Source organism: Salvia miltiorrhiza, chromosome 5 (assembly GCF_028751815.1).
Source record: "Salvia miltiorrhiza cultivar Shanhuang (shh) chromosome 5, IMPLAD_Smil_shh, whole genome shotgun sequence".
Taxonomy (NCBI): Eukaryota; Viridiplantae; Streptophyta; class Magnoliopsida; order Lamiales; family Lamiaceae; genus Salvia; species Salvia miltiorrhiza.
The window spans coordinates 10461618-10489536 of NC_080391.1; the positions used below are offsets into that span (position 1 = coordinate 10461618).

Sequence of the window (27919 nt, forward strand, 5' to 3'; positions counted from 1 at the left end):
CACCACTACTTCGGCAGCTGCTGCTGAGTTTCAGTCTTATTCTGAAATGTTCAATAAATAGTATCTTTCACATGCGCATGTAATCTGCTGTTTGCTATGTTAATAATAAGTTTCCTTTCCTTTTTGATTTTTGACCCTTTGTTCATTGATTCAAATCTATCTACATGATACCAACTTGTGAATTTCTTATGGTCTAAAATTAAAATAGTCACAGGTATATTACCTTTACCTATCTATGATATTGACGTGGATTAAATCATGTCAATTAGCCCGATGGCAAAAACCTCATTCATATATATCCACAAAGATTCATGAGCTCTTTAACAATTATTCAATTAAGGAGGATTTTACAAGGCAATTTGTTATCCACTTATCTCCTTATTTTGTTAATGCTATAAACAAAACGTTGCATCATAAATAAGTACTGGCAAACGAAGCGATGGTGATATCCTAGATTCTGATTCTGTAACCCTCCACCTCCACCTCCAGCCATTGCAAATGTCGGCCCGCCTCTTGCAGCAACACGATCCGGTTGAGGAAAATTCAACACCCGAGAAACCTAAGAAGGTGGTGGAGTTGGATTTAGGTAGCGGCAGTCGGATTCTACAGATGCCACGGTTCATCTCATACCAACATTCGTGGAACTATTTCGAATACCTCGATCAAACCATCCCTTGGACCCGACCCACTATCCGCGTTTTTGCGCGCTCACATCTCCAGGTTAGATTATGAATCATGCAATTTATATATCTCGTTTTTCGGGGATGTGATTTTTCATTTTGATCTGAATTGCGACAGCCCAGGGACACGTGCTACGTCGCAGCTGAGGGATTGCCGCAGCTAGTTTATAGTGGGTATAATCCTCATGCTTATTCATGGGATGAATTTCCACCCCTCAAGGAAATTCTGGATATGGTGAGATTTTCTTCTACAGAGTAATGCTGTTGCTGTTTGGTGTTTTATTGAATGAGGGATGCTTCAATGGTGCAACCCTAGGTCCATAAAGCTCTTCCTGGAAGCAGTTTCAATAGCTTATTGCTAAATAGGTACAAAGGAGGCAATGATTATGTTGGTTGGCATGCTGACGACGAGAAGCTTTATGGACCAACTCCTCAGATTGCTTCGGTTTCATTTGGATGCGAACGCGATTTTCTCTTGAAGAAGAAACCGTGCAAAAGTGCTCGAGGTGACCATCTTCTCGTGCGTGTGTGTGTCTAGAGGTTTAGAAGACTCATTAGTCTTGTTTTGATATTTATGTTGTAGTTGCTGCTTGTTACATGACATGGTTTATTTTCGTGCTATGAACCTAGTTGTTTTTTAATTGCATTTGCATGTAAACTTTGCAGAATTTCTTGCATCTAACTAATCGTCCTGGTTGTAAGTCAAGTAGAAGCAGTTAAGTTAGCACCATTTGATCTATAATCTTTCTCTTCTCAAGGTTTGAACTAACCATGAGGTTCTGAAAGGGGCATCTAGTTTTCCTTAGGAATGCTGTTTGTCTACACTTTTAAATGTTAAGTGTATGAGCAAAAATCAGAAAGCAGACTTGATTAGCTTTACTTCAAGTGCTATCAATAAAAGAGGGGTGATTTTTGGAAGAAGGGGAATAAGTTTGATTGCTTTTATTTTATTTAAAAGCCAATCACCCCATGCTGGTGTAGGAATTGTAAATTATTTAGCTAACTTTACAACTAACAAGGTTTTGGTGGCTGTATTTGTTTTTTTTAAGTTGACACTGCTTTTAATTTTCTCACAGCTAAGTCAGCTGAAAGATGTGAGGGGGAACCCCCCAGTAAGAGAGCAAAGAAGCTCAATAACAATGACCAGCATGCTTTCGTATTAAAGCATGGGTCTCTGCTCGTAATGAGTGGCTACACCCAAAGGGACTGGCTTCACTCAGTGCCCAAACGTGCGAAAGCAGAGTCCACGCGGATTAATCTGACCTTCAGACGCATTGTATGACGGACATTGCACAACTTCTCTATCAAAGGTTTTTGGAGGATGCTAGTGGATCTTGATCTGATATTGAATTGTCGACCTTTCAACTCCTTTAATGCCTGATATAACTAGTAGCTTACTTAACTTGCCACTTTGCATATTACTGAGGATGATTTTTGGCTCAGTATTGTGACGAAATGTGGATCAGTTGGCCTCTTTTTGAGTTTGAGGAGATTCTTGGTTTGTTAAGCCCAGTGTCAGGCCTAGATGTTTCTGGTCGCTTTGCAGCAGAAGCAAGTGGCATTTTGCACGTGATTTTAGTGAGTGAGTAATTAGTTAGAGCTGCTTTCATCAGCAGATTACTGCTCAGGATACGTTGTAATTGGAGCAAAGTTCATCAAGGGCCCGATGTTTTGTGTTAGTGAATAGAAGACAGTGTTGTTTGTTCCTAATATTTTTCTACTTGAAATGTTTCAGCATATGTGATAGCAAGGTATGTTTATGTATTATGGCCCAAACAATTGGGTATCTTTTGTCTTTCCGTTGGGTTCATAGTTTATATCTGATCTTGGTTAACTTGTGTAGTACTACAGGCATTCTTCCCCCCCCCCCCCCCCAAAAAAAAAAAAGTGGTAGTGTTTTTTGAGTTGGAGTGTTCGACAAGATATGGAGATCATGGCTAGAGATTAGAGAAGCCATAGGTATGGTGCTGATGATAAGGAAGAAAATGATCCAAATAGCGTGTTGTAGAATTGGTTTAGCTTTTGCCTTTCAAAAAAAGTTAAAGAGTACTATTTAGTTAATTATTGTTTAATTGTATTTTTTTAAATAACTTCCTCTATTGATTCCGGGCACGCCATATCACCCTATTTTTATTAAAAAATTAGAAACCTTTTTTTTAGAGTACTATTTAGTTAATTATTGTTTAATTGTATTTTTTTAAAATAACTTCCTCTATTGATTCCGGGCACGCCATATCACCCTATTTTTATTAAAAAATTATAAACCTTTTTTTAGGGGAGAGGGGGGTGGGGGGTGTTGTAATAATTGAAATATCATTTTTTTTAACGTATTGAAAAAACAACTTATCATCACGAAGTTAATCAAATTCAGATTATTTTGCGCGATTAGGCCCTACTAGAATGAATGAAATCTATCAAGACCGATAGAAATGACAAAATCAAAATAATTAGTATTCCATCCGTCTATAAAAAATAATCTTTCCTGATATAAATCGTTGACAAATATAGATTGTGCCATAAGTTGGCAGACCAACCTTTAAGAAAATCAAGTGAGTTATTTGCTGTGATAACGCATGTGTAATTGAATTAAATAATAAATTGTGTATGCGAAAGAGAGATCAATAAATTTTTATTAAAATTTTTTGGATAAATATCATATTAAACCTTGAATTATACCCGCTTTATCAAAAGTACTTTGGAATTTTTGAAATGTTCACTGAACCCTCAAAGTATCAGGGTTTTATCAAATATATCCTGCATCTTTTTTTCGACCTCCAGAAACATGACGTGGCTCGCCGGATGCCATAGTGTAATTTAAATTCTATTTTTTTTAATCTATATTATTTTATATTCTCTTTTTTTAATCCATGTCATTTTATAAATGAAAATCCATCTTGTATACCCGAAATAATTGAAATTCACGGCAGTCTTCTCTTTTTAAAATCGCAAGCCCTAATCGAAGAAAAAAAAATCACGCTAATCGTTTCTCTCTGCTCAGAAAAAAAAAAATCACCACGGACTGTAGTCAGGTGATTTTTTGAGCAAAGAGAAACGATTATCGTGATTTTTTTTCTTCAATTAGGGCTTGAGATTTTAAAAATGGAAGACTACCATGAATTTCAATTATTTCGGGTATAATACTCCCTCCGTCCCAATAATGAAGACACACTTCATTTGGGCACGGAGATTAATGAGATGTAGTTTATGTGATAAAGTATTGTGGCCCACATCATTAGTGTAGTTGATTAACTTTTGTTTATTGAATTTATTTACTTTTATTTTAATTTTCAAATTGTTTTTTTAATTTTAAAAATTCAGAATTTCAAAATTTTTAATTAATTTAATTATTCTCATTATTTTTTTTTTCGATTTTTCTGTTTGTAGTTTTTTTTTAAGTTATTGTTTCTTTCCAAGAAGGTGGCAACAATGCTCTAGTGTTCCAATACAAACCACCGCCGACCACCACCACCGCCACCGCCGTCGCCGACCACCACCAGCAGTCATTTTTAAAGAACCCAGAAAAGCAAACCTTGAAATCGCTCTCCCCGTCACCCGTTAAAGAAAAATCAAAGAAATATTGAAAGGAACAGAAAAGCTAGCCTTTGATCCGGCGCGCCATCAGCGCTGTCCCCGTCACCCCTTTTCCCTTCGCCCCTGCTCCTTCGGATCTGAGATCCCCAAATTCATACCCCCAAATCAGAAATAATCCCCAAAATCAAGGTCAAGGTCTTCATAGGCATGAAACAGAAATAAATCTGCAAATTTGAAACCCAAAAGGCATTGCAGGGGCGGCGGCCTTCCTGCCGTCACTCTGATTCGCCGGAGAAAGAGAGATAAACGACCGTCGATGAGTGTTGTTGACTGGTGCGTGAGAAAGAGAGGGAAGAAGGCAGGAGGGTGAGATGAGCGAGGGAGATGGAGAGGGGCCGGAAGCCATAGTTGCTGTAACAGTGAGATGAGCGAGGGAGATGGAGAGGGGCCGGAAGCCATGGCTGCTTTAACAGAGAGAGAGAGAGAGAGAGAAACGATGTGTGGCTGTGAAGAGAGAGCAAAACTATTGGAGACAGAAACTATTGGTAGGTGAGAGAAAAGAGTTACTCCATCCGTCCCGGTAATCTTGTCCCGTTTCTTTTCGGCACGGGTATTAAGGAGAGTTGTATTAGAGGTTAAGTTGTATGGCCCACATGTTTAATTATATTGTTAATTGATTTAAGTATTGATAACAAAGCAACAATTAATTCTTCAAAATTATGCTGCCGACGTCACTCTCAACTCCGGCAGGCCGGCGCCGGCATCCTTCATTTCCCCTCGTCTGTCTCTCTCCACCCACTACACACCATCATTCAAACAACCAACAAAAAAATTTAACACGCATCATTTCCCCCAAATTCAAGAAGTGTTTATAGAAATTCAAGAAATTAAAGAAACACACCATCATTCTTCACTGATCATTCTTCACAGACCGACATAGATCGCAGATTCAGCGCAGCGGAGCAACGCCACCACCGCCCGCCGCGCAGATCTCAGATTCAGAGCAGCGCAACACCTCGCAACATCTCAGATCTCAGATTTCTACAGGTGGTGGCGAAGAGGCGGAGGCGAGAGGCGAGAGGCGGAGGCGTCGCCTCCCCTCTGTGTGGCGAAGGCGGGAGGACGAAGGCGAAGAGATGAGAGGGCGAGCACTAATTTCTGAAGAAAAAAAAGAAAACAGAGGAGAGACGAAGAGGGCGGAGGCGGGAGGGCGGAGGTGAGAGGGCGGACAAGCTCAAAGGGGGGAGGCGGCGCCGGCGAAACAGAGGGGGGAGAGGGAAGGCGACGCAGGCGAAACAGAGAGGGAAGGGGGGAGGCGGCGCCGGCGCCAGTGCCGGCGGAACAGAGGGGGAAGGGGGAGGCCGATTTACAGAGGGGGAAGGTGGGGGGAGGGCGGCGAAGGTGGGGGGCGGCGAAGGTTAGAGAAGATGGGGAGGCGAGAGAGTGTGGAGAGAGAGAGAGATAAATTAGGGTTTAGAGGGGGAATTAATTAGGATAGTGTTTAATTAGAAATTAATTAGTTCTTAAAACATTCCTAAAAAGGAAATGGGACAAGATTATTGGGACAACCCAAAAAGGAAAGTGGGACAAGATTATTGGGACGGAGGGAGTAGGATTTAGGTTTGTATAAAACCTTAATTAATTCATGTTAATTTTAGCCCAAAATAGAAATGTGTTTTGTTTAATGGGACAATCCGAAAAAGAAAGTGTGTCTTAAATAATGGGACATAAAGAGTATATTTTAATTTTCAAGGTGGATTTTTATTTATAAAGTGACCTGGATTAAAAAAAAAAGAGAATATAAAATGATATGGATTAAAAAAATAGAATTTAAATTATATTGTGGCATCCCGTGAGTCACGTCATGTTTTTGATGACCAGAAAAGAGATGTGAGATATATTTGATAAAATTCTGATATTTTGAGGATTTAGAAAATATTTCAAAAGTTTCAGAGTATTTTTAATAAAACGGATATAGTTCAAGGTTTAGTATGATATTTAACCAAAAATTTAATTGGTATAAATTGTTGATAAATTTAGTAAGCAAGTTTTAAGCTTGCGAGTATTACACTAATAAATACCAAATGCTCAGTGCATGCTATGGTTTATGGATGATAAACTCAAAGGAGGCATTTGGTTTGAGAGATAAGGCATGCTTGATAAATACCAAGTGTTTGGTTGGCATGATTGAGTCGTAATTCATAACTTGGTCGGCATATAATACTCATTCACCAAACCCAACGTCTCCTATAACGTGACAAATATCAATAGCACGCAATTCTATGCCTAAAAGAGGAGTATTTATTTATTTATTTATCTTTCTTACATTTGCTTACCAACGGACAACTACAGCGTCAGCTCAGACAAAATCAAGAAAAGGTTTATACACGGCTCCAATTGAATCAAACTTCAAGTAGATTTTTTTTAGCAATTTTAGCCGACTCTTCTGCTAATTCTCTTCAATCTCTTGATATGAGATCACTTCGATTTAATTCCCTTTTTAAATTTCCTTTGGAGTTTCTCTTTAATTCCCCTTTCTTTCGCTGTTATGAGATCGTTTCGAGGTGTTGTGACTGTGATCAGTCTCTGACTCTTCATGGAAAACATGTCTATAGTTATTGATCCTCAGTTTATTTGATTTGTTAGCTTCTTTAACAATTTTGGTAGCTGGGCGTTTGCTTGATTTTTGTATATCTTGGCCCCTCTGGTTTTCTTTTCTATTCTTTTTCCACTTTTTTACAACTGCGAGTGGAGGTGGAGCGGTTTTCATTGTTACGTATATACACACGTCTTCTCATGTTTGTGCCCTTTTACGATTTTTTCTTTTGATTTTTCATAATTCTACTTATTTCTTGCAGGCTGTCATGGCTTCTGTTGATGATGCTTCTATTATGCCTCAAGGTGAGTATTATTTTTCTCTAGCGTGATATTGTAGTCAGAGATATTTATTATGCTCCTTTACAGCATCTTCCTAGGAAAACAAAGACTTAAAAGTCAATATTTCATAGATTTAATCCTAGCTATCTAGCAACAACGAAGAGGAAGCTACTATCTAGCATTCGTCATCCCCAACTAGGGGATCACTCACTCGCCGCTGATTTGTTTATAGATGAGTTACATCTTTCTTTAATAAAGGAACAATTAGGAGTTTTCTTAATTTTGGGGTGGGGGACACCCCCAAACCCCCTTAGCTACACTATTCTACTACTCTAGTATACTCGTGATACACTTAAACCATCTCCAACCATTTACATCAAACTCAAACACATTTTATCGTATATGTCAATTCCACCGGTAATTCTTCTCCAATCATTTACATCAAATTCAAACCTAAAAGAATATTCTTTAAACATTCTTTTTTCACTTACTTTTTATACTTCTTCGATCATATCTCTATATTTTTTTTCAAATTATACATTTGCCCCAATTTTTTTAATTAATAATTTCATATTAAAATAAATACTATACATAAATTAATTTATTATTATTATTATTAGATTAATTTTGTATTTCTCGTGTAGTTTATTTATTTGCGTTTGCTTGATTTTTGAATTATGTTGTCCAATTTTAATTATGTTGTTTTTATATCATGTGGTATTTATATTATTAATATTCTTGTATTATACATTTTGATATGTCATGTAATTAAAAATTAATCTATTTTGTTGTTGTAAATTAAAACTCTAAATAAATAATTAAACTCCTAAATTAACAAAACAAAATAAATTTATTGAGCCCAAGTTCACTGAAAAAAAATATATTGAGCCCAAATAAATTGAGGAATAGAGTCCTAATTAAATATTAGTCGTCTTATGCTTAATTAAAAACGGAACAATTTTGAGAAACGGAGACAGAGCCGTCTTCTTCGCAGAGAGTCTTCTTCAAGATTCCTTTTCTCCATCATTGGATTGGGTTGGCTCTGATACCATGTTAGAAATAGATATTGGGTCCATTCCTTCCTTAAAAGGCCTTATAAGGGAGAGGGTTGCCTCACCATATAAAGTGGCTCATGCTACCATCTCCAATCCAATGTGGGACACTTCAATAAGAGGGGTTAGTTTGCAATTTTTAAAAGTTTATAAAGTGTTTTGGTGTAGTGAATAGTGCAACACCAAATTTGGTGTAGTACTGTTGATACGATGGCCCCAAACCCATTTTGGGTTTGAGTTTGGAGCACCATTGGAGAAGTTTTGGTACTCCAAAATGGGATTTTGGAGTACCATTGGAGATGCCCTTACTGAGTCTGTATCTTGTGTTAGTTGTGTATTCCGTCCCTCAATACAGCCCACCTTTTACTTCTTTGTCTTGCAAGTTTTTTCTTTTTCTTTTTCTGTAATCCATTGATAAACCCAATCTGTTCTCTGTGCTTCTGTCATTTACTTGCATTTTCAATTACAAAACACGAAAATGAAGCTTTATGAATTGACGTCAGATGTTTGCATTGTCGGTGTTGCAAGAACACCAATTGGCGGCTTTCTTGGTTCTCTTTCATCCTTGCCTGCTACAAAGCTCGGTTCTATAGCTATTGCATGTAAGATCTCTTGGACCTGAATCTGGCTTTCTTGAATGCAGTTTTCAAAAATTCTTTTCTTACCTTTCCATAATTCTGTTATCTTTTTGAAGGTGCTCTTAAGAGGGCAGGTGTAGATCCATCTTTGGTGCAGGAAGTGTTCTTTGGAAATGTACTTAGTGCTAATTTGGGCCAAGCCCCTGCTAGACAGGCTGCATTAGGTGCGGGTATACCTAACTCGGTGGTCTGCACCACCATAAATAAAGTATGCGCATCTGGGATGAAAGGTTGGTTGGCATTTGCATAGTGTTGTGGTTACCAACTTCAAGACACCATCTGATGATTAATTATTTTTTTAAAATTGTTTTTAAAACAGCTACGATGCTTGCTGCTCAAACCATTAAATTGGGTGTGAATGATGTAGTAGTTGCTGGTGGTATGGAAAGCATGTCGAATGCACCCAAGTATATTACTACCGGAAGGTGAGGATTATGGTTGTTCATGAGATATTTTTTATTGGTCACTATAGGAAAATGATTCTGTAAGTTGAGCTTTTTAATATAACATTCACTGATGAACTCATCTTATTCCCTTGCTGTTACATCTTGATACTCCATTTGTTCTTACTGATAAGTTTTTCTTGAAATAGATCCTGCTCCTGCTTTAATTATGCTTAATGAAGAACCTTGATCTTTTCTCCATGTTGATTTGAGGTTTATGTTTATCTCTCTACCATTGTAATGCCCGTGATTTCTTTAACAGGATAGGCTCACGGCTGGGGCATGATACTATTGTTGATGGCATGCTCAAAGATGGCCTTTGGGATGTCTACAATGATTTCGGAATGGGTGTTTGTGCAGAGCTGTGTGCTGATCAACATAATATAACAAGAGAGGAACAGGTGTTTGCATGTGGCTATATTTTTCAAATGTCTTCTTGTAGGAAACTATTATTGGGTTGGGGAATATTTGTTTATCTGCATTATGAACGCAAGCACTGTATGGTCTCAAGACTCTCAACTGATTGCTACCAACTTCATACTCTTATTTCATTTATCTTTTTGGTGCTCTTATCTTTGTCTCCACTTTATATCATACTCCCGTTTGTATTTCTCTCTGGGAGAACTGTTGTAGTCAAATTGGAAATTAGTTCAATTATGGAGATATATACATTCAAAAGAAAAAATTATGTCGATATATACTTCACTTGAATAATATGTACTTCCAAACAAAGTCGATGTGTTAGGTTACAGAACAGTTGTTGAAAGGCTTGGAAATTCACTTGTACAAGCCTGATCATATTCTGTTTCATAATTTCTCTGTTTTCTCATTGGATTGCAAATTCTGGGCAAGTTATGCCAACCAAAAAGCACTTCATTTCCTTTACTGGTGTCTAATAACCTCACATCTCCTATAATTGTGAAAGGTTCTATAATTATTAATTTAATGTTATTTAGACATCAATCCTAATCAGATTCCAAGTTATGTTCATATGGTTCTTTCTAGGATTCTTATGCTATTCAAAGTTTTGAACGAGGTCTTGCTGCAGAATCTAGTGGTGCATTCTCATGGGAGATGGTTCCGGTTAGTCTCATTTTTTTCTTTTTTTAACATAAGCTAGTAAAGCTACTGTTAATCTGGCAGAGTTTCTGTTCACCTGATTAAGAGGACTGAATTTTGTCCTTCCAGGTTGAAATCTCTGGTGGCAGGGGGAAGCCATCTACCATCATTGACAAAGATGAAGGTCTCAAAAAGGTTAATGAATAAATTATGAGATTCTAACAGCTGATGAAAATTGCTGTTTTTTTTAGTATGACTTGCCATTATTTCTTCATTGAATTTCATAATCTATTTGAAAGACATAATTGAAAGCCAATTTGGATATTTTCATGTTCCCTCGTTCTTTTATATTCACTTTGGTTTTCTTCCATAACTTGCCCTGCTTCTTGAGTAGAAAACCACATTCTCTTAGGTAGTGTGTTAATTTTGGTCAACATCGTGATAAAGTTTCTTTTATCGTATATTTGTATTCATTTCATAAAGCTTTTGTTTCTCTTTTATTTTTTGTCAGTTCGATGCATCGAGGTTAAGAAAGCTCCGGGCAAGTTTCAAGGAGAATGGAGGTTCAGTAACAGCTGGCAATGCTTCTAGTATAAGGTTTGGGTACTCCATGCCTTCCTCTGCTTGTGAGCATCTCGTTCTTCTACATTTTCTCCCTTACTACTCTAGCAAAGGACCAATTTTTTGGCTAGCCATCTATGAGGTTTAAAAAACAAATAGATAAGCTTAGGTAAAAGAGTACAAAAACACCAAGTAGCCAAAAAACAAGAGGAACTCTCTCAAGTGATAATTTCCAACAAAATGGTCTTCCCCTAAGAAGAAGGCCTCTTTTATGCACTAGGACATTCGAACTCCACGAAAGGAGTCCGTAGACCAAATTACAATAAGGAAAGTAACCAAAGAAATAACAATAATTGAACAACTCAAAAAGGATAAGGTTTTCTTTTGTATACCACATATATATGTACCTACATAAAATATTATTTAACTATGCTGCTTACTGTTGATAATTAGGCAGACATATGGTTTGACTAGACACTGCATTTAGACGTGCATCACTTGACAATCTAGATGAATGGGATCTCTGTTATTGTTGTGCTCGTTAACTTGGTTCACTCACTTTGGTGTGTTTCATATGCTCCGAGGGAAAGAATTGAGAAGCTACTCTCTCTCCTTGAATGCTATTGTGTGTCTACACCTGTGCTCATGTTCATTCTTCTATGGTTCTTGATGAGTTTGTATAAGTATTGGTTTTATTGGCACTTTTATGGTTTTCAGATGCCATTAAGCATTCAGGAATGAGCTTTACCTGATTTGGACATTATCTTGTGCAGTGATGGGGCGGCTGCTTTAGTCCTAGTGAGTGGAGCAATGGCAGTTAAACTTGGATTGAACATTATTGCTAGAATCAGAGGCTATGCTGATGCTGCCCAGGTACTCTAAATCTCTTTTGCCTACATTTTACTTTGGTTAGGGTGAATGGCACTGACATTAAATGGTTCGGCAGGCACCTGAGTTGTTTACAACTGCTCCAGCCATTGCGATACCGAGAGCAATCTCACAATCTGGCTTGAAATCTTCTGATATTGAATTTTATGAAATTAATGAAGCATTTTCTGTAAGAATCAATGTTCCCGTTTCATTGAATTAAAGAAGCCAATCTTTATAGCTTATCTGGAAAGTGTTTTAACTTCATTTATGCAGGTTGTCGCTCTTGCAAATCAGCAGTTGCTAAGTATTGATCCTGTGAGTCGTTATCTGATCTCTCCAAGTTAAATAGAACTCTTCTTATTCTTGTTTGGTTAATAAAAAAATATGCTCATTATAGGCAAGACTAAACGTGCATGGAGGTGGTGTGTCGTTGGGACATCCAATAGGCTGTAGTGGAGCTCGCATCCTCGTCACACTCTTAGGGGTATGCTTGCAGCCCTTTGAAACAATTTGGGATTGCCATTATTTTATCTATACTTCATCCTGATTGATCAAGTGAAGTGTTCTAAATCTTTTGTCTCCTGACTGGTGGGGATTTAGGTGTTGAGGCAACACAAAGGGAAGTTTGGGGTTGCTGGAATTTGCAATGGGGGAGGAGGTGCATCTGCTGTTGTTTTAGAGCTCATAAATAAGCGGTAAGGTTCTTAAGTGACTCGCAATCCTTTGATTTCTTTTCTTTTTGTGAATTATGTATAATAACCATGTACTTGAAGCGAATGATAACGTGTACGAGTTTGTAAATGTATAACAATAGGCTAATCTATCCCAGAATAGGAAATCAAGGAATGAAAAGCTGGAATCTGCAAATATACATTCTCTAACACTCCCCCTCAAGTTGGGCCTGACTGAATACTAATGTTTATGATTGACTTTGCATTAGTACTTATAAGAAATTCTAAACATGTAAAACTTGTGTATGCTGCAGGCCTGCGGCACCAGTGGCGCGCTCTCTACTGTGATATCACCCATTAGCTGGGAAGATACTATCTGCAGATGCTTCAATCCAGTCTGGGTCCTAAAATTATAGGAATAATGATCTTATCTCAATGTATTTGTACTATGTGTTACGATTCAATCAATTGTACCTTGTAGATTTTCTTGGGAATAATGATGTTATTACAGCATTTACGTTGTACGTGCTTCATTCTCATCCGTCAACTTTCACAAGATCTTTTATCAATTCCATTCTGCTACGCATTTTAAAACTCCAAGGTACACACCCACTTCTTAAGTGGTGACTGAATTTAGTAATAATTCCTTCAGCCTTCGAATTATTTTTCTTATTTGGACAATGACTTGCTGATAATGAACTAGTTTTTTATTCATGCCTTCCATGTCTTTTATGCGAACAAACTGCTTAATGAAGCTGTAAATGAGAACGATCACTGTCCAGACCATTAAGGGTATCCTATTGATCAATAAATTTGGAAGCATAATTTAAAGAAAGACAGAAAGTGCTTCACTTGGTTTGCACATGTTTTTCCCTCCATCTCACTTAGTACATGGTTAACATATAAGCTAATCCAGCTAAGATAAATGACTGGTATGTGACAGAAGCAGGCATACGACCCTCATCCCTCCGGAGGAAGATGGCTTCAAACAAGGGTAAGTTGATTATTATCACTACCCCATTCAAAACAATCTGTAATGCATAACAATCTAAATCTGCGGCTGCCTTGTTAACAAAGATGCTTCTGGCGATTGAGATTGATGCAAGGAGATTGAACAGCGCAATTGTTGCTAAAATGATGAACATTGATGAAGCCGCGCCAAATTCCATTATCTCTTGCTCAAATCTTTTAGAGACATCATCGCTCTCATTCTTGCCGGTGATTGCGAAATTCAACTTTGCAAATCCCAAGGACCTCAAGATTGTTTGGCAGAATCCAAAAAGATAACAGGTAACTCTCTTGTACAGCCACATTCTCTGATCATTATACCAGCCCTTTAGTGTGCCTCCAAAGCAAAGAAACTCTCCCAGGCTGTAACTGTATTTTGCTACGAGAACATATGCATATGGTAGAATCCAGTTGCTTGATAACTGTGGCAAAAACCAGTACATTACGAGAAGATCACAAGTGAAAAGATGTAAGTGGTGGACTGTGGTGCATTAGCATACCTGTGGAAACAAATTGATGCCCTTGAGAAGGCAAAAGGTGGGTACAGTTACATAGTATAATGTAGCCAAACAGTTTGCCGCCCACAGGTTGTAGCAGAGATATGATATTTGAAGTTGTAGTGGGATCTTTCCGAGGCCATATATTAAAGAGCAGTATTTCGACAGGAATATCTGAAAATGGCCTTCGGACCATCGAGTGTGCTGAATCAATGTGCTTAACAGCGTCGCGGGAGCTACTCCCAAGAAGCCTTTCCTCTCTGGATTAAAGAAGATGGATCTCCATCCCTTGCACTTTATTGATAATCCAGTAACCACATCTTCAACAGGACATCCATACTTGAACCCCATCTGTAAGTTAATTTGTATCAGATTTTGTTGGATCCTTTTGTATGTGTATGTGTGTGAGAGAAAGAGAGAGAGATAGAACCTCCTTGCCCCAGGATGAGTTCTCTTCATATCTACAGTTTGCAAATGTGGCCGTTTCCTGAAGCAGGTTTGGTCTTTCTGGTTGGTGCATCTCATTCACTTGTTTCCAGTTGATGTGAGATCCCTTCTCATACTTGTTCCCAGCGAGTGCGTCTCTTCTGTGGAAACAGCAACTGCCAATGTAGAGCGGCCCTCCATGTGCATCTAAGGCTGCCAGCTCTAACTTGAGTTGTCAAACCATTCTGGTAAGTTATCACTCCATATATCCGATTATGCATTGGTATTTTGTTTATGTTATTAAGTCTTACCTCACGGGGCACTCTCAAAGAATTTCCATAAAGATCATTCTTTGTGATGTTATCATAGCACTGCGGAAACTGCACGAAGCCAACGTTATGGCCCTGCTCCTCATCCATGAAGAAGCATAATGCATCTCTCACAGATTGAGAGTTGTTCGAGTAGTGGTCGCAATCTATATTGAGAATGATTGGGGCGTTGCTTATCCTAGATGACACCCTTATCTGGTTCAGTCAATGAGTTATATATCCAGTGAGTGAAGTTGAAGATTTGTTGGCATAACATAAGCTCATTGGACTTACTAAGGCGTTCATGGCTCCTGCTTTGAAGTTATGTGGGTAGCCAGGTCTCTTCTCACGTGCCAAATACACGAGCCTTGGCAAAGCTTTCCCCTCTATGTCCACTTGGTTGCTGTCAATTAGCACCTGAAACGCCACAAAGCTTAGCTTTAGAGACTTGTTGTCATTGATATGGTGTGCGTCTGTGTATGTACTTGAAGAATGGTGTGGTGGTCACTCCTGCTTGCGCCAAATTCCCATTCACCAACTCCTTTGTGGTGCTCAGGTACTCTTCCCTGCTCCACAATCTCATTTATTCGCGCCTCCATTTCATTATACAGCTTCTGTTGACAAGGAAAATGAAATAGATTCATCAGATTTGGAGATGATGTATTGTAGATTCGATTTGGTGAGATACCTTGAGTTTGGTCCATTGTATGGCGAAAGCAGGATGATGATGAGTAGGTAGTTGTTTGACAGTAGAGAAGTAAGCCTTGGGCGCCCGTAAGTGGAGGTGGAAGCTCCTGCAAAATGGGAGCCATAATCTGGAAAAGTTTGAAGCCTCGAAGAGAGCGTACAACACCAAATCAGAGCAGCCGTCGTCGGAAAGATAGACGTTGAGCTTATCCGGAGGGTAATCATAGGCCATGACCGAGAGCACGGTGTCGGCCACCATCAGTGGTGGCTCCAGTTGAGGGTCAGCCGTGCTTACAAATATGTCCACGGCGGGAAGGCCGTCCTCAGAGTATCTGCATCACATGTCATCAAAATTAAGCTCTCATTCAATTAATTTATGGTGTGGTTGCGTACCTGCGGGAGAGGCGGTCTTTGAAGGTGTAGCGGAAGACAGCTCGATATCGAACGAATTGAGTAATGAGCCAGTAGATGATGAACCAGAGTTCCGCCATGAAAATGGCAGTCCATGCCCATCTTCTCACTCCCTTTTCTTGCGGGAAGTGCATCACTCTGTGGATGCATATCACTGATATGCCCACCGCCATTGACACCGCGTAAACCCAGTAAACTACACGCCCTTTCGCCGCCTTGCTCTCAAACAGTGCAACGTAATCCTTATTCTCCATCTCACTATGCTTAGGAGCTACCAAATTTGCAAGTTTATCACCAGTGTCTTTTTGTTCCGATAATGATTGACAAGACATCAAGTGGTGGTATGCATATTTTTTTAAACTTATCTTTATCATCTGCCTATCACGTTTCTGACATCCACTAAAGTTGCGTCTTAAGATGTGCGCTGAAATCTTTGTTTTTTTTTTCAAGACCTAACTTATTGAACACAAACACATGATAAAGGAACAGGCCGGATAATCTAAATCGTCTACCAAGATTGTGAGTCTTAACTCATAAGGTTTTCACCGTTCAAAATTCGCAGCCATCCTTTCTTTATGTGCTTTTATTTAAGAAAGGCAAGGGGCTATCGATGGAGACTGTTTTGTTTTATCCCCTGTTTTAAGTAATAATACTGAGAATTGGTTGATCCTCAATTTATTTATTAATGAATCATAATTAAAACTTAAGTAGACAATATTATCGTGCCTTAGAATGCACTGGAGTATGCCTCTATAATAATACGTGTATTTTAGTTAAATATGAAGGCTATGAAGAGAAAAAAGAAATTATTTATACTTATTATAAAAGAGCCTTGTTTTACAAAATTTGATTTACCTATTATATCCCTTGTATATACTTAATTTAAGGTCAACTGTGTAATTTAATATATTATAGTACATATAATATATTTAAAAATATATTATGATTTATCTTTTATATTAATATTTATTTAAGTATGTAGTAGTAGTATTTATTAGGACTCTTCATCATATAAGTTACTACTCCCTCCGTCCCCAAAATAAGTTCCTCTTTGGGGACGGCACGGGTTTTAAGGTAAAATGGTAAAGTGTATTAATAGTGGAGAAAAATATGTTATAATTAGTATTGAGAGTGGTGAAAAGGTGAAAATGTGAAAAAGTGTTATAATTAGTATTGAAATGGTGAAAAAGTGAAAAGTAAGAATAAATAAAGTATTATTAGTGGTGGGGTAGTTGCCCAAAAATGGAAAGAAAGAAAGAGGAACTTATTTGGAGGACGTCCCAAAAAGAAAAAAGAGGAACTTATTTCAGGGACGGACAGGGACGGAGGGAGTATTTTTTATTATGTAAAGTTAATAATTTAGAATTGCGATACAAAGAATTACTTAATAGTTTTATTACAAGTTTAACTTTGCTAGAGTGTCACGAATTAAAATTAATTATGTGAAGATGAAACCTATAAAAATAAACATAATGAAAAAATTAGGTGATGTTTAATTAAATAAAATTAATTTTTATACTAAATTTAAATGATTTTTTTTATGAGTTCTATAACATATTACACTTTTAAAAAATTCGCCAATTATTGGTTCAAAAAATACATTAAAATGATAAATATTGCTATAAAATGAAATAAAATATAAATTTATACTCATAAAAATTATTATTAAAATAATTCATTTTTATGTTCCAACACACATCTTCTATGCTAGTATAAACAAAAATGTCCTTGTTGCGATCACATCCAGCTCCATAAATTAATAATGGGATTTTTAATTTTTGTTTTTTTCGGGAGAATGTGATGGAATTGGATTGTAGAATTCAGACTTTACGCACAGAAAATCTACCATTTCAATTTCTCCGAATAACAACTAACAAGTAATGTTCAACAATTGGCCATTTTTACAAAATAATAATCATATACTCCCCTCCTCCTTCCACAATTCTTTTTTTTTTTTTTTCATTTTGAGAAATTAATCAATTTTCAATTTTGAACAATATTCCACAACTTATTATTCTCAATACATCTACTTATTTACACTTTCTACTACAGAGTGAATCCAATTCTTCACTCGTAATAGATTAATTATCATTATTAACACTACCTTTCAAATGTGACCATTTTTGTATTCACAATATTTTCAATCACTTTTATTAAAACTAATATTGTCTCCTTCTAGGACTATTTTTTGTAAATAAAGGAAGTAGTATACTATCGTATATCTGAAAAAGTATTTTGTTTCCACACAGGCATTTTTAAACTGATAAAAAATCACGTATATTGTGCATGAAATACTTAATATACATATTATACTTGATTAGTTTTCTCATTTAAAATTGTCGGACATATTCTATTATCAAAGATATAATTAGTATTTTAACGTAGCTAACATTTTTGTGAAGATTGTAGAAGTTAACAAGATATATTTGCATCTGATGGTAGAAAGTAGAAAATGCATAATACGATGGGTGGAAGAACACTGAAAATGGGGGCGGTTTCTTCGGATTTCCACAGAAGACAAATGGAGGTGAATAAGAAGGAGCAATATTCGGAAAAGTCCTTTCCCCTATACCATCACCAACATATACATAGATGCTTATATCTCCAAACATTTCCATCACACCTACCTTTTTCTTCCTTCAATTCCTCTGCTTTTCTTCAACAACATTATAGCAGAGGAATATAGGAAAGGAAAGAGTGTCTTCTTACATAAATCGCATTAATTAATTCCTCGATCGCCTTCTTCTCGCACATTAATCTGTTTCGAGGTACGTCAACGGCAATCTTGATTGATTTAGTTGTTTCAATTTATAGTTTCAATTAATTTTGAATTGCAGGATGAGAGATTTGGTGATAAAAACGCGGGAATCGGCAGCGGGGTCTCCGCTGTCCGGAAACTCTCCTCGAGCAGATGTAGGAGAGATCGATACAAGGGCGCCATTCCAGTCTGTGAAGGACGCCGTATCTCTATTCGGCGATTCAGGTTCGCCCAAGTCAGGGACGGCGACCGTGGCCAAGAAGAAAGCTGACGAGGTAAATTCTGCACGCAAACTGTAACATGAAATCTCATACGCACGCCCTAATTTCACGCTGCGAATGCAGAGATTGCTCGAAGTAGAGGCGCAACATCATCTCATGATGAAGGCGCGATTATACTACACCCATCAATTGCGAACCACCGAAGCAGCCAAAGCGCAAGCCCTGCGTGAGCTGCAGATGGCCAATAAGACGCTCGAGCAGCTCACCAACAAGCTCCAAATGCTCGCACATTCCAAGCAAGCGTCCATTGCAGCCGCTGAAGCTGCAAAAGTCCAAGCAATGGAGCTGGAGGAGGAGCTAGCACGCAGAGCGCAGCTGGGCAACGAGATGTGGAAATCCGTCCTCAACAATGAGCGTGAGCTTTACAGGACCACCACCGCACAACTCATGGCTTGTGAGGAGGAGCTCGCCAATCTGAGACAGGATTATGATGCCGTTGTGGTAGAAAGACTAGCGATGCTCCAGAAAGCCGAAGAAGCCCAAGATGAACTACAGAAGCAGGAAGCGAGGCACGCGCAGCTCATGAAAGAAGTCGATCAACTGCAGCAGACATTTGATCAGGTGAAGCGGACCTCACTCGAGGCCGAAGAGGAGTACATGAAGATCGTCGTGGAGAAGGAAGAGTTGTTGCACAGTCATAAATTAAACAAGGAGCGCGTCGAGAAAGAGATCAAACTCTTGGAAGAAGAATTCGTGCCTACTGAAACTCTCCAGGCGAAGCTCGATGAGACGATGGAGGCAATCAGAGTTCTGCAAGAACAGCTGCACGACATCCAGTCCACGGATCTCTACGCCATCCGGAAGATGGCTAAGGAGCTCGACAGCGCCAAAAGGGCGTTGGCAGAAGCCGTGGCAGAAGAAAACTCTCTCCAAGCATCTATTGATTCGACTAAAAAGCAACTGGAGGATGTGAGAAGCGAGCGCCTGGTAGCAGAGAAGGCGGCGGGCGAAGCAGAATCGACCACCGAGCAAATGCAGGGCGATCTAGAGAAGAGCAAGGCTGACCTCGAGGCAGCTAAGTCAGGATGTGGTTTCATTATGCAATCTTGTGTGGAGAAGCTTCTGGAAGAGGCTGAAATGGTTAGGAATGAAGCAGAAAACAGTAAAAAGAGCGCTGAGTTACTAAGGGAAGAGGCCAAAGCAGCAGCAGCTCTGACCCAAGAAGCAGACGAAAAGCTCAAGACGGTGTTGAAGGAAGCTGAAGAAGCCAAGGATGTAGAGAGGCTCGCAGAGGAACGAATCTATTGCTATCAGGGTCACGAAGATGCAGAATCACACAGTTCAACGAGGAGGATCAGATTGTCAGTCGATGAGTTCGACTCAATGAACAAGAAGATCAAGGAATGCACGAGTAAGGCCGACATAGAAGTGGCCACTGCCATTGCCCAGGTAGAGGCCATAAATGCAAGAGAGAGAGAAAATTCAGAGAAACTAGAGGCAATGTTGAAAGAGAACGAGGCCTTACAGTCGGAAATCAAGGAGGCTCTCAAGACGGCAGAAATGGCAGAGGCTGCACGGAGGTTAGTTGAGACCGAACTCCAGAAATGGCGTCAAAATGAACACAGTGAAGCTGCAAAAGCAAAATAGTGATCAGTACATAGGTTTTTGAACATGAGAGTATATATTCAGGAAAACAATAGCAAATCGCTTACTTGATAGAGAAAACAGAGAATAACGAGCATACCTGGTCAGCATATCCATGAGCTAAAACACAGCAGGAGAAGCATTACCCACATTTTGATCGAAGATTAATAAGATCGGAGCCAAAATTTTCTATTCCTCAGATTTAAGAAGCGCATGCTTTGAGATTTCTAGCTACTTCCTACCTCAAAAAAATCAGTTTTCCTCTCTAATTACTTAAATATTATATAATTATATTAATATAATACATGTGCAAGTACTATTAGAATAAGCCATACTTTATATATTGCCTCCACACATTTATACATAAATGCATGCAGCATATTGCTCACGGCTTAAAGATGAAGTCGGCCGGCTCACATATGAAGCGCATGCATCAAGTTTTTCTGTTCCCAGTGAAACATGTACTGTTTTTAGATGCTACATAGCGAATACTAAATAGCTACAGATAGTCTGAATACAAAGAACAAGAGATTACGAGCAGGATGCAATTTAGCACTTCAAAAACGAGATGAAGAGTCGTTAGTACTTCCTATCATTGATTTTCAGGCCCTCCTGATATTATGGAAATCTCTCTAGACCCTCAAATTCTCCAATTCGGATTCCAGAATCTTGGCAATATCTCCCTCACTGGCATTTTCAGGTAAAGTAACATGCACGGAACCCTGTTTTACCGGCGCAATGGTTGCACGATCCAAGGATTGCTTCTTGATGTAATCATATAGTTGTTGGTGGAATGGATGGTCCAAGGTAAAGCAACTGTCAGCATTCTTGTCCAAATGTTTGGAAGAGCCCGAACTTCTCTTACGGCAGAAATGGGGAAGGGAGGAATAATCCATAATCTGCACCAACACGATCAGAAAAGATTATCAAACTTAATTCCTAACCTCTGAGAACCAAATTAGATTGGAGGACACCATAATAATCGGATGATTCAAGATCTATTCCTTGAACGTGAAATTAAATTGTTAGTGACAATGATGTAAAAAGAAAGAACACGACAAAGAAACTACCTTCAACAAATCATCTTGTCCGCAACCAGACAATACATTGATTTTCCTTCTTGTTCTCTCCTGCAGAAGTGGCTTCACAACCTAATAATATCGAATAGATTATAAATATTGCATTCAAGAAATTTATAACAGTTGTACAACCAATTTACTACAGCAACTTGGAGAAGCAGATAAGTAGATTAGTTAAAATTACGGGCCAAAATATGGGACAAACCTTCCAACATGCGGAAAATATGTATGGAGCATTCACAATGTAATAAGTTAAAGTTTTCTCCGGATAATTCAGATCGTCAATAGAAGAAATTGTTGTCATTAGCTGCACAAGGACAAAATCTTCGTTATATCTAGTTAAAAAATTCTAATAGTATATTTTATAACCATCCCATTGGAAGGAGAATTGTAATCAATGAACTAGGAATATCTTACAACTGAAGCACCTTTATGTAGTTTAAAGCTGAGAGCTTCAACCCAGTCATATCTAGAACCTTTATACATTTGCTAACATGCCTGCCATACTTCTTTGTTGCAGCTGGCTAAAAGAAACATGATTTCATGATAAGTTAGTCACCTGTTCTGGTAAAAGTAGGATTGAAGTTACCGTGAGCATCTTACCAAAATGACACGATCCCTATATTCATTCATCTGGATGTGGGACTGTATATAATAATGAACCTAAAATTGAAAATAAATACAGTCAATGACGAAAGAATGGCAGCTTTATTGAGATTATTAAAAAGAAACAAGGAAGAACAGAAGAAGGAAAAGAAGCTTGATGCTGAATTATATTGTTGATTATATATACTTACAGATGCTCGGTCCAATGTGCTCATGCCCACTCCAACGGCAAACACAGGGAGGCCCTATGGAAAATTACTTCCTTAGTAAGAGAACGGAATTTCTCAACCAAATTTCTAGGTATATAATTGAACTTGACATCGAATGCTCACCTCATTTGAGTAACCTGACAATCCTATAAGCTGTGACTCACGTATATCCCTATACAGCTCCACTGGAACAATGGGTTTCTATAACAAAGTAAAATAGAAGATTCAGATTACACATCAGAAATTACTACGCCTATCAAAGAATTTGTCATCCAATACGGCCACAGAATCTTCCAAAGGTGGCTTCAACCTGACAAAATTAGTTTCATTACTGCAGTGTCGGGTTTCTGTCTAGGTAATGATGAACATGGTTTTCAAGTAACCTACATACTTAAGACCAAGGGAATGGATGCCAAAAACAATATAGGAAAATACAGATACAAAGCAACCAAAATGAGCTCAGAACAGATGGTGCAAAAGATCGAGTAGCTAGAAGATGTTAAATCAACTTGCTTATTCAAGTCAAAAGCTAAAATATCTCAAAGTCAGTCGCATGCCATATCAACAGATCAATGGTAGGAAATAATACTTACTGCTAACATTCCATCAATGTTGTTTTCCAGTCTCCACATCAAACAATCAACTAACTGCAATATCAAGTGCCTCAGAATTCAGCAAACAGACTTGTTACAAATGTGACTTGTTCAAAAAAGGATTTAGTCTGACCATCTTGTGGGCCTTGGTAACATTTCCTTCTCTTGCCTTTAGAAAGCGCATCAAAGATTCATGAGGATATCCTTGATGGATATTCTGCAAAATGAACAGAATTAGATGGATGATGTATAAAAAGTAAAACCGAATACATGGTTCTTCTCGAGGAAAATTTCTTTAAAATGTTTCTCGTGTTTTCTCTCATCATCAAGAATCACAAAAGAAATATTCCTCCACAGGACCCAACAAATCATGAATGCCAAGCATTCAGTAAGATTGTAATCATTACATCCTAGAATACATGGTTACATAGTCAAATTTATTTCTTCCAAATAATATTGTGGGCTATTACTTTACTATGCAACAAAAAATAAATAAAACTATGATGGTCAAATAGACATACAAGACGAGTAAAGTGGCAATTTGAGTATCTCATTTCCCATGAAAGTATAAAGGAGAGAAAGACGTATTTCAGAGAAGTCGGTGACTATGAAAGTTAATCTAGCTCATCCTCAAGATGGTTAAAACATAGTAGTCATTTGCAGCCAGAGTTTTGCCATGTTTAAGAGGAAACCTTGTGATAGAGTCAATTCTCTTTCCTTTTGGGTTTGCATGCACAAAGGGAATAATAATATCAATATATTGAATAACTGATTTAGCAATTAGATAGCTGATTTCTTGTGATATGGCCGTTTATTAGGTCTTGACCAGGTAGAGTGTCAATTTAAAGAATGGAAGAGTCAATTAGGAAATGCAAGCAGAAATAATCCTTGAAATAGTAAAACTTTTGAATTTAAAAAAAATACTTTTCATGTTCAAAAGTTAGATTTTGGTTCAACGGTCTCATAAGAGACCTACTCTTCAATCTTTAGGGTCTTTTCTCCATCAAATTCCAAAACCAAAGGGAAGCAACTATACCAACTTGGAAATCAGAATAAGGAATGCACCAGTAACTCCTTGAATCTTGAGCATACATATCATTAGTGAAATCTCGAAGCATAATTAGCAACAGATCCGGCTACTGAAATCCAAATTTGTACTGGAAATTTGTTATTATGCCTTCTAACATTATAAATGAAGCTGATTGGCATATACAATTGTCAAGAGCCAGAAATTGGCATCATGATTTCCACTGATAAACATGCATTGCAGTTGCATATTACAAAATAAAAGATCTTAGATTTTTGGACACAAATAAGACACAGGAATTTCGTGAATAAATAAACAAGTAAGGAAATAAGGAAAGAAAAATAGTATTACCTTGAATGTTCTTTTCAGTGACTCGTCAACTGCATAGAATTCCAAAAGATAAAGAGAGAGCATAAAATAAGAAATGGGCCAAAAATTATAGATCAAGAAGCAGAATAAGTAAAGAGATCAAGGCCAACCGACCTTCCTCCATTAACGCCTCAAATTGATTAATGGCTTCTTGTGGAACCACCGCCATTTCTGGTTCGTATCGGGAAATCAAGAAGAAACAAGAAAATTTAAACTAAATAATCACCCTACAACTGCAACAAGTTAATCAGCTTGGACCTTCATATTTCAGCAAATCATCTCACTTCAGCTGAAGGGAAAAATAAGAGAGAAAAAGAACAAGGGCAACACAGACACAGAGAGAGAGGGGCAAGCAAAGATTCAACTTTTATTACAAGAAGGAAAGAGAAAGATGGGATCAAGATTCAAGAAATGGAACCCTCTTCCTCTTTGCCTTCTTTTTCCTCTCTCTCTTTCGGTATTCTTCTTTGCAAATGTTGCAGCAGGAACTTAGATTTCTAACATACTAGTAATTGATTGATTAATTGAGTGCAGAAAAAAGATGCTAGTTGTTGATTTTTTTCAAAAGAAATGGCTATAGAATGCTCAAGTGTCAGCGCCAGCAGCAAACCAGTAAATCAAAATTGCACTATTTTTGGGTACACTTTTGGGTTTGGGATAATGTTTCATTTTTTAATTATAAGAAATCTGTTAAGTTCTTTTTTTTTTTAAGATATAAGAAATATAGTAGTATTAAGTTGTACTCCCCAAACAAAAAAAAAAGGTTGTATTTGAGGGAAGAAATTATACTCTTTCTTTTTTAGGGGAAGAAATTAAATACTCTTACCTACTTACTTTTCAATTAGTTGACGATTTGACATGCCGCCGACAGACATAAAATGTAGTGTTAAATGTCAAATTCATGGTCTTTCTCTCAGAAAAATAAAAATAAAAGATAAAAAAAATTCATGGTCAAAAGTAGGGATGAGCAGTCGTTCTGAACCAAACCGAACCAATAAAATCGAGAATTGAATTTTCAATATTTTTTTAATCGAATCGAACCAACTGAAGCCCTAGGACCGAATCGAAATCGCACCGAAACCGCCATCGGTTCTCGGTCCGGTTCGGTCCAAAACCGACTATTTTTGAAATATTATAAAATAATAAAAATATTAGAAATTAATAAAAATATTAATAATATTAATAAAAATATTTAATATATACTCCCTCCGTCCTGCGAATCTTAAATCAATTCGTTTCGGCACGGGAATTAAGAAAATAGTGGTATTTAGTGTGTTAAGTGTGGTGGTGAAAAAGTGAAAAGATGAATAAAAGGAAATTTTTTTGCCAAAAAAGGAACTCGAGAATCGTGGGACGGCCGAAAAAGGAAAGTGACTCAAGATTCGTGGGACGGAGGTCCGTCCCTAAAATAACTTCATCTTTTTTCCTTTTTGGGACGTGCCCCAAATAACTTCCTCTTTCTTTCTTTTTATTTTTCTTTCTTTTTATTTTTGGACAACTATCCCACCACTAATAATATTTACTTATTCTTACTTTTCACTTTTCAACACTCCAAATACTAATACTAATTATAACACCTTTTCACAACTTCCAATAATAATTATTAACATTTTTTTTCCACTATAAATACAATTTACAATTTTTTCTTAAAATTCATGCCGTCCCCAAAGAGGCAGCTATTTTAGGGACGGGGGGAGTATATATATATATATATATATATATATATATATATATATATATATATTCGGTTCGATCTAATTTTCGTTGATTTTGGCCTCCCCGAGATCGAAACCGAACCGAAATATTTTTGGTCCAAGAAAATGGGACTGGATCGGACCGGACCAATACATGGACCAAAATCGGTCCGGACCAAAAAAATCGATCGATTCGGTCTGGTCCATCGGTTTTGGTCCGATTTGCTCACCCCTAGTCAAAAGATTTCAAATTGAATCCGCCAATTCTTAAAATGTCGACGTATAATATTTTGTTTGTTCATGAAATACCTTACTCTGTAAAGTTAACATAGATTTTAAGAAAAAATATTTATATATTTGATGAATTGAGAAGAGATTCTATAAATTATAAAAAAAATGATAATTAGTGAATTTATGTGGATTCATTAATGACAATATACATAAATTTATGAAAACTTTAAAAATGATAATTAGTAAAATTATGTCCCAAAAAATAAAAATATATTTTTTAGAAGAACGAAAAATAAAAAAATTAAGAAAATATTTCATAGACACAGTGAATAATATTATCAATTGGTCTCATCAAAGAGTCGGTTTCATGTGAGACTAGTCTCATCCATGAGAAATGTTCTCACATGAGCATATAAATACAATACATAATTACATATGCGTTATCCCCAATAAGAATTGCGGCATCTGTTACTATATATTACGGGTTCGTTTGGTACGAGTGATTAAAGTGTATAATATATTTATACCACCCTAATAGTAACACGAAACCCACAACTTTTTATAAATTAAAAGTCCGAAAATATTACACCGATTTGACGAATTCTGTGTATCACCTATGTAGGTGGTATACGTAATACAAATCTTAATTATAACTATTATTAACTTTATATAATCTTAATATGTCGTACCAAATAAATATATTATATTTTATAGATATTTTAATACATTCTATTAAATATGATATTAATATTGTATATAGTAAAAAAAAAAGTGTTTTCTCAATCATACATACCCGTCCACGAAATAAACTCATATTTACCCTTAAAAATTTGTCCACAAAATAAACTCCTACTCTGCTTTTTGGACAATTATACCCTCTCTTATTTCATACATTTACTAGACGCACTCTAAATCAATTAACCAACTAATTCACTTACTAACCCAACATCAAAATCACTCTTCTATTTCCCAAGCAATTTACTAGCGCCGACCGCATAGGATTCCGGCCACCCCTCGTCGCAAGCCTGGTGCGCGTCCGCCGGCGTTCGATCATTGCCGCAAGCCCATCGCTCAGTTCAACGCCATCCCACGCGGTTCTTCTCCAACTGTCCCCAACATCTCAAATCCAATTTGTGATGTGAGCCCTAATTTTCAGATCTAAGTTTGATCTTTTTCCCCAAATTGCAACTTTGAATTCAATTCTGATTCTCGTCAAAGATGGAGACTGATTCTCCAATATTTATTTATTCTACTCGGTTCAATATTTCTCCAATTATGTTTGACTGAATTAGCTTGAAGCATTCACGAACAAAAATCAGCTTGAAGCATTTGCGAACATGTTTGTCCGAATCGGAGTTCTCTGGTCGATTCCATCTCCAGGGAAGAGAGTGGCGCATATCAAGTTGGATTCAGAGGAGAAGAGACCAGAGGGTCCGACCCTTGACGTAAAAACTCCAACCCAAGAAATTTGGCTCGGCTCCGACCAAGTCGTCTCACGATCTGCCGTGCCATTGATTGATAGGGATTCTGGTTAATGAACTCCAATTTTCGAAGATGCTTCAATTATCCAATTTTTATTGATTTTCAGTGTGTTAATGAAAAATGAAGGAATTTGAAAAGAAGCGATTATGGTCCACTATGCGCATGCTCTGGAGAAGCTGGTAAATAAATGAATAAAACATTGTGCAATTAATTTAATGAAGTTTATTTAATGTTAGAAAATCAGTGAATTTTAAAATAAATAAGGAATAAAAAGAAGGGTTAAGTAT

The 27919-nt window shown here is 37.4% G+C and overlaps 5 protein-coding genes across 9 annotated transcripts; 3 read left to right on the forward strand and 2 right to left on the reverse strand.

Annotated features, from left to right (window-relative positions):
• Positions 1–241: 241 nt before the first annotated feature.
• LOC130985932 (DNA oxidative demethylase ALKBH2) lies at positions 242–2475 on the forward strand. The gene is made up of 4 exons (XM_057909114.1): positions 242–720; positions 799–915; positions 997–1186; positions 1757–2475. The coding sequence occupies exons 1-4, from the start codon at positions 499–501 to the stop codon at positions 1960–1962; spliced, it is 735 nt and encodes a 244-aa protein (XP_057765097.1). The 5' UTR covers positions 242–498; the 3' UTR covers positions 1963–2475.
• Positions 2476–6473: 3998 nt separating this feature from the next.
• LOC130985934 (acetyl-CoA acetyltransferase 2) lies at positions 6474–12906 on the forward strand. 5 transcript variants are annotated; one of them, XM_057909117.1, is made up of 15 exons: positions 6474–6590; positions 7070–7112; positions 8644–8742; positions 8835–9008; positions 9098–9203; positions 9484–9622; positions 10227–10304; positions 10410–10475; positions 10792–10877; positions 11615–11714; positions 11788–11898; positions 11985–12026; positions 12109–12195; positions 12312–12406; positions 12697–12906. In XM_057909117.1, exons 2-15 carry the CDS (start codon positions 7076–7078, stop codon positions 12728–12730), a joined length of 1254 nt encoding a protein of 417 aa, XP_057765100.1. In that variant the 5' UTR covers positions 6474–6590; positions 7070–7075; the 3' UTR covers positions 12731–12906. The 5 variants fall into 5 exon arrangements, with proteins under 5 accessions (XP_057765100.1, XP_057765099.1, XP_057765103.1 ...); XM_057909116.1 differs by lacking the exon at positions 6474–6590 and adding an exon at positions 6611–6786; XM_057909120.1 differs by lacking the exon at positions 6474–6590 and adding an exon at positions 6621–6756 and having other exon boundaries at positions 7069–7112.
• A 251-nt stretch (positions 12907–13157) lies between these two features.
• Positions 13158–16242, reverse strand: LOC130985933 (cellulose synthase-like protein E6). The gene is made up of 8 exons (XM_057909115.1): positions 15702–16242; positions 15310–15640; positions 15107–15235; positions 14916–15038; positions 14625–14837; positions 14318–14539; positions 13891–14238; positions 13158–13812 (listed from the first exon to the last, which is right to left on the reverse strand). Exons 1-8 carry the CDS (start codon positions 16091–16093, stop codon positions 13267–13269), a joined length of 2304 nt encoding a protein of 767 aa, XP_057765098.1. The 5' UTR covers positions 16094–16242; the 3' UTR covers positions 13158–13266.
• A 2032-nt stretch (positions 16243–18274) lies between these two features.
• Positions 18275–20644, forward strand: LOC130985935 (WEB family protein At1g12150-like). Its single transcript, XM_057909121.1, has 3 exons — positions 18275–18487; positions 18557–18752; positions 18822–20644. Exons 2-3 carry the CDS (start codon positions 18558–18560, stop codon positions 20343–20345), a joined length of 1719 nt encoding a protein of 572 aa, XP_057765104.1. The 5' UTR covers positions 18275–18487; position 18557; the 3' UTR covers positions 20346–20644.
• A 17-nt stretch (positions 20645–20661) lies between these two features.
• On the reverse strand, positions 20662–25017 carry LOC130985936 (phosphatidylinositol/phosphatidylcholine transfer protein SFH2). Its single transcript, XM_057909123.1, has 11 exons — positions 24340–25017; positions 24208–24236; positions 22963–23046; positions 22830–22883; positions 22360–22437; positions 22219–22272; positions 22025–22084; positions 21850–21945; positions 21627–21728; positions 21413–21493; positions 20662–21241 (listed from the first exon to the last, which is right to left on the reverse strand). Exons 1-11 carry the CDS (start codon positions 24392–24394, stop codon positions 20975–20977), a joined length of 960 nt encoding a protein of 319 aa, XP_057765106.1. The 5' UTR covers positions 24395–25017; the 3' UTR covers positions 20662–20974.
• Positions 25018–27919: the final 2902 nt, after the last annotated feature.

Excerpts from the sequence above, each read along its gene's own strand:
- LOC130985932 (XM_057909114.1), top strand. The coding sequence starts at position 499 with ATGTCGGCCCGCCTCTTGCAGCAACACGATCCGGTTGAGGAAAATTCA. Across the intron at positions 916-996 it reads TCAAGGAAATTCTGGATATG|GTCCATAAAGCTCTTCCTGG; the intron begins GTGAGATTTTCT and ends GTGCAACCCTAG. Across the intron at positions 1,187-1,756 it reads ACCGTGCAAAAGTGCTCGAG|CTAAGTCAGCTGAAAGATGT; the intron begins GTGACCATCTTC and ends ATTTTCTCACAG.
- LOC130985934 (XM_057909116.1), top strand. The coding sequence starts at position 6,760 with ATGAGATCGTTTCGAGGTGTTGTGACT. Across the intron at positions 10,476-10,791 it reads AAGATGAAGGTCTCAAAAAG|TTCGATGCATCGAGGTTAAG; the intron begins GTTAATGAATAA and ends ATTTTTTGTCAG. Across the intron at positions 12,196-12,311 it reads TCCTCGTCACACTCTTAGGG|GTGTTGAGGCAACACAAAGG; the intron begins GTATGCTTGCAG and ends GTGGGGATTTAG.
- LOC130985933 (XM_057909115.1), bottom strand. The coding sequence starts at position 16,093 with ATGATAAAGATAAGTTTAAAAAAATATGCATACCACCACTTGATGTCT. Across the intron at positions 15,039-15,106 it reads ACCACCACACCATTCTTCAA|GTGCTAATTGACAGCAACCA; the intron begins GTACATACACAG and ends GTGGCGTTTCAG. Across the intron at positions 13,813-13,890 it reads GCATCAATTTGTTTCCACAG|TTATCAAGCAACTGGATTCT; the intron begins GTATGCTAATGC and ends TTTTTGCCACAG.
- LOC130985935 (XM_057909121.1), top strand. The coding sequence starts at position 18,558 with ATGAGAGATTTGGTGATAAAAACGCGGGAATCGGCAGCGGGGTCTCCG. Across the intron at positions 18,753-18,821 it reads CCAAGAAGAAAGCTGACGAG|AGATTGCTCGAAGTAGAGGC; the intron begins GTAAATTCTGCA and ends CTGCGAATGCAG.
- LOC130985936 (XM_057909123.1), bottom strand. The coding sequence starts at position 24,394 with ATGGCGGTGGTTCCACAAGAAGCCATTAATCAATTTGAGGCGTTAATG. Across the intron at positions 22,273-22,359 it reads TGTCAGGTTACTCAAATGAG|GGCCTCCCTGTGTTTGCCGT; the intron begins GTGAGCATTCGA and ends AATTTTCCATAG. Across the intron at positions 21,242-21,412 it reads GACAAGATGATTTGTTGAAG|ATTATGGATTATTCCTCCCT; the intron begins GTAGTTTCTTTG and ends GTGTTGGTGCAG.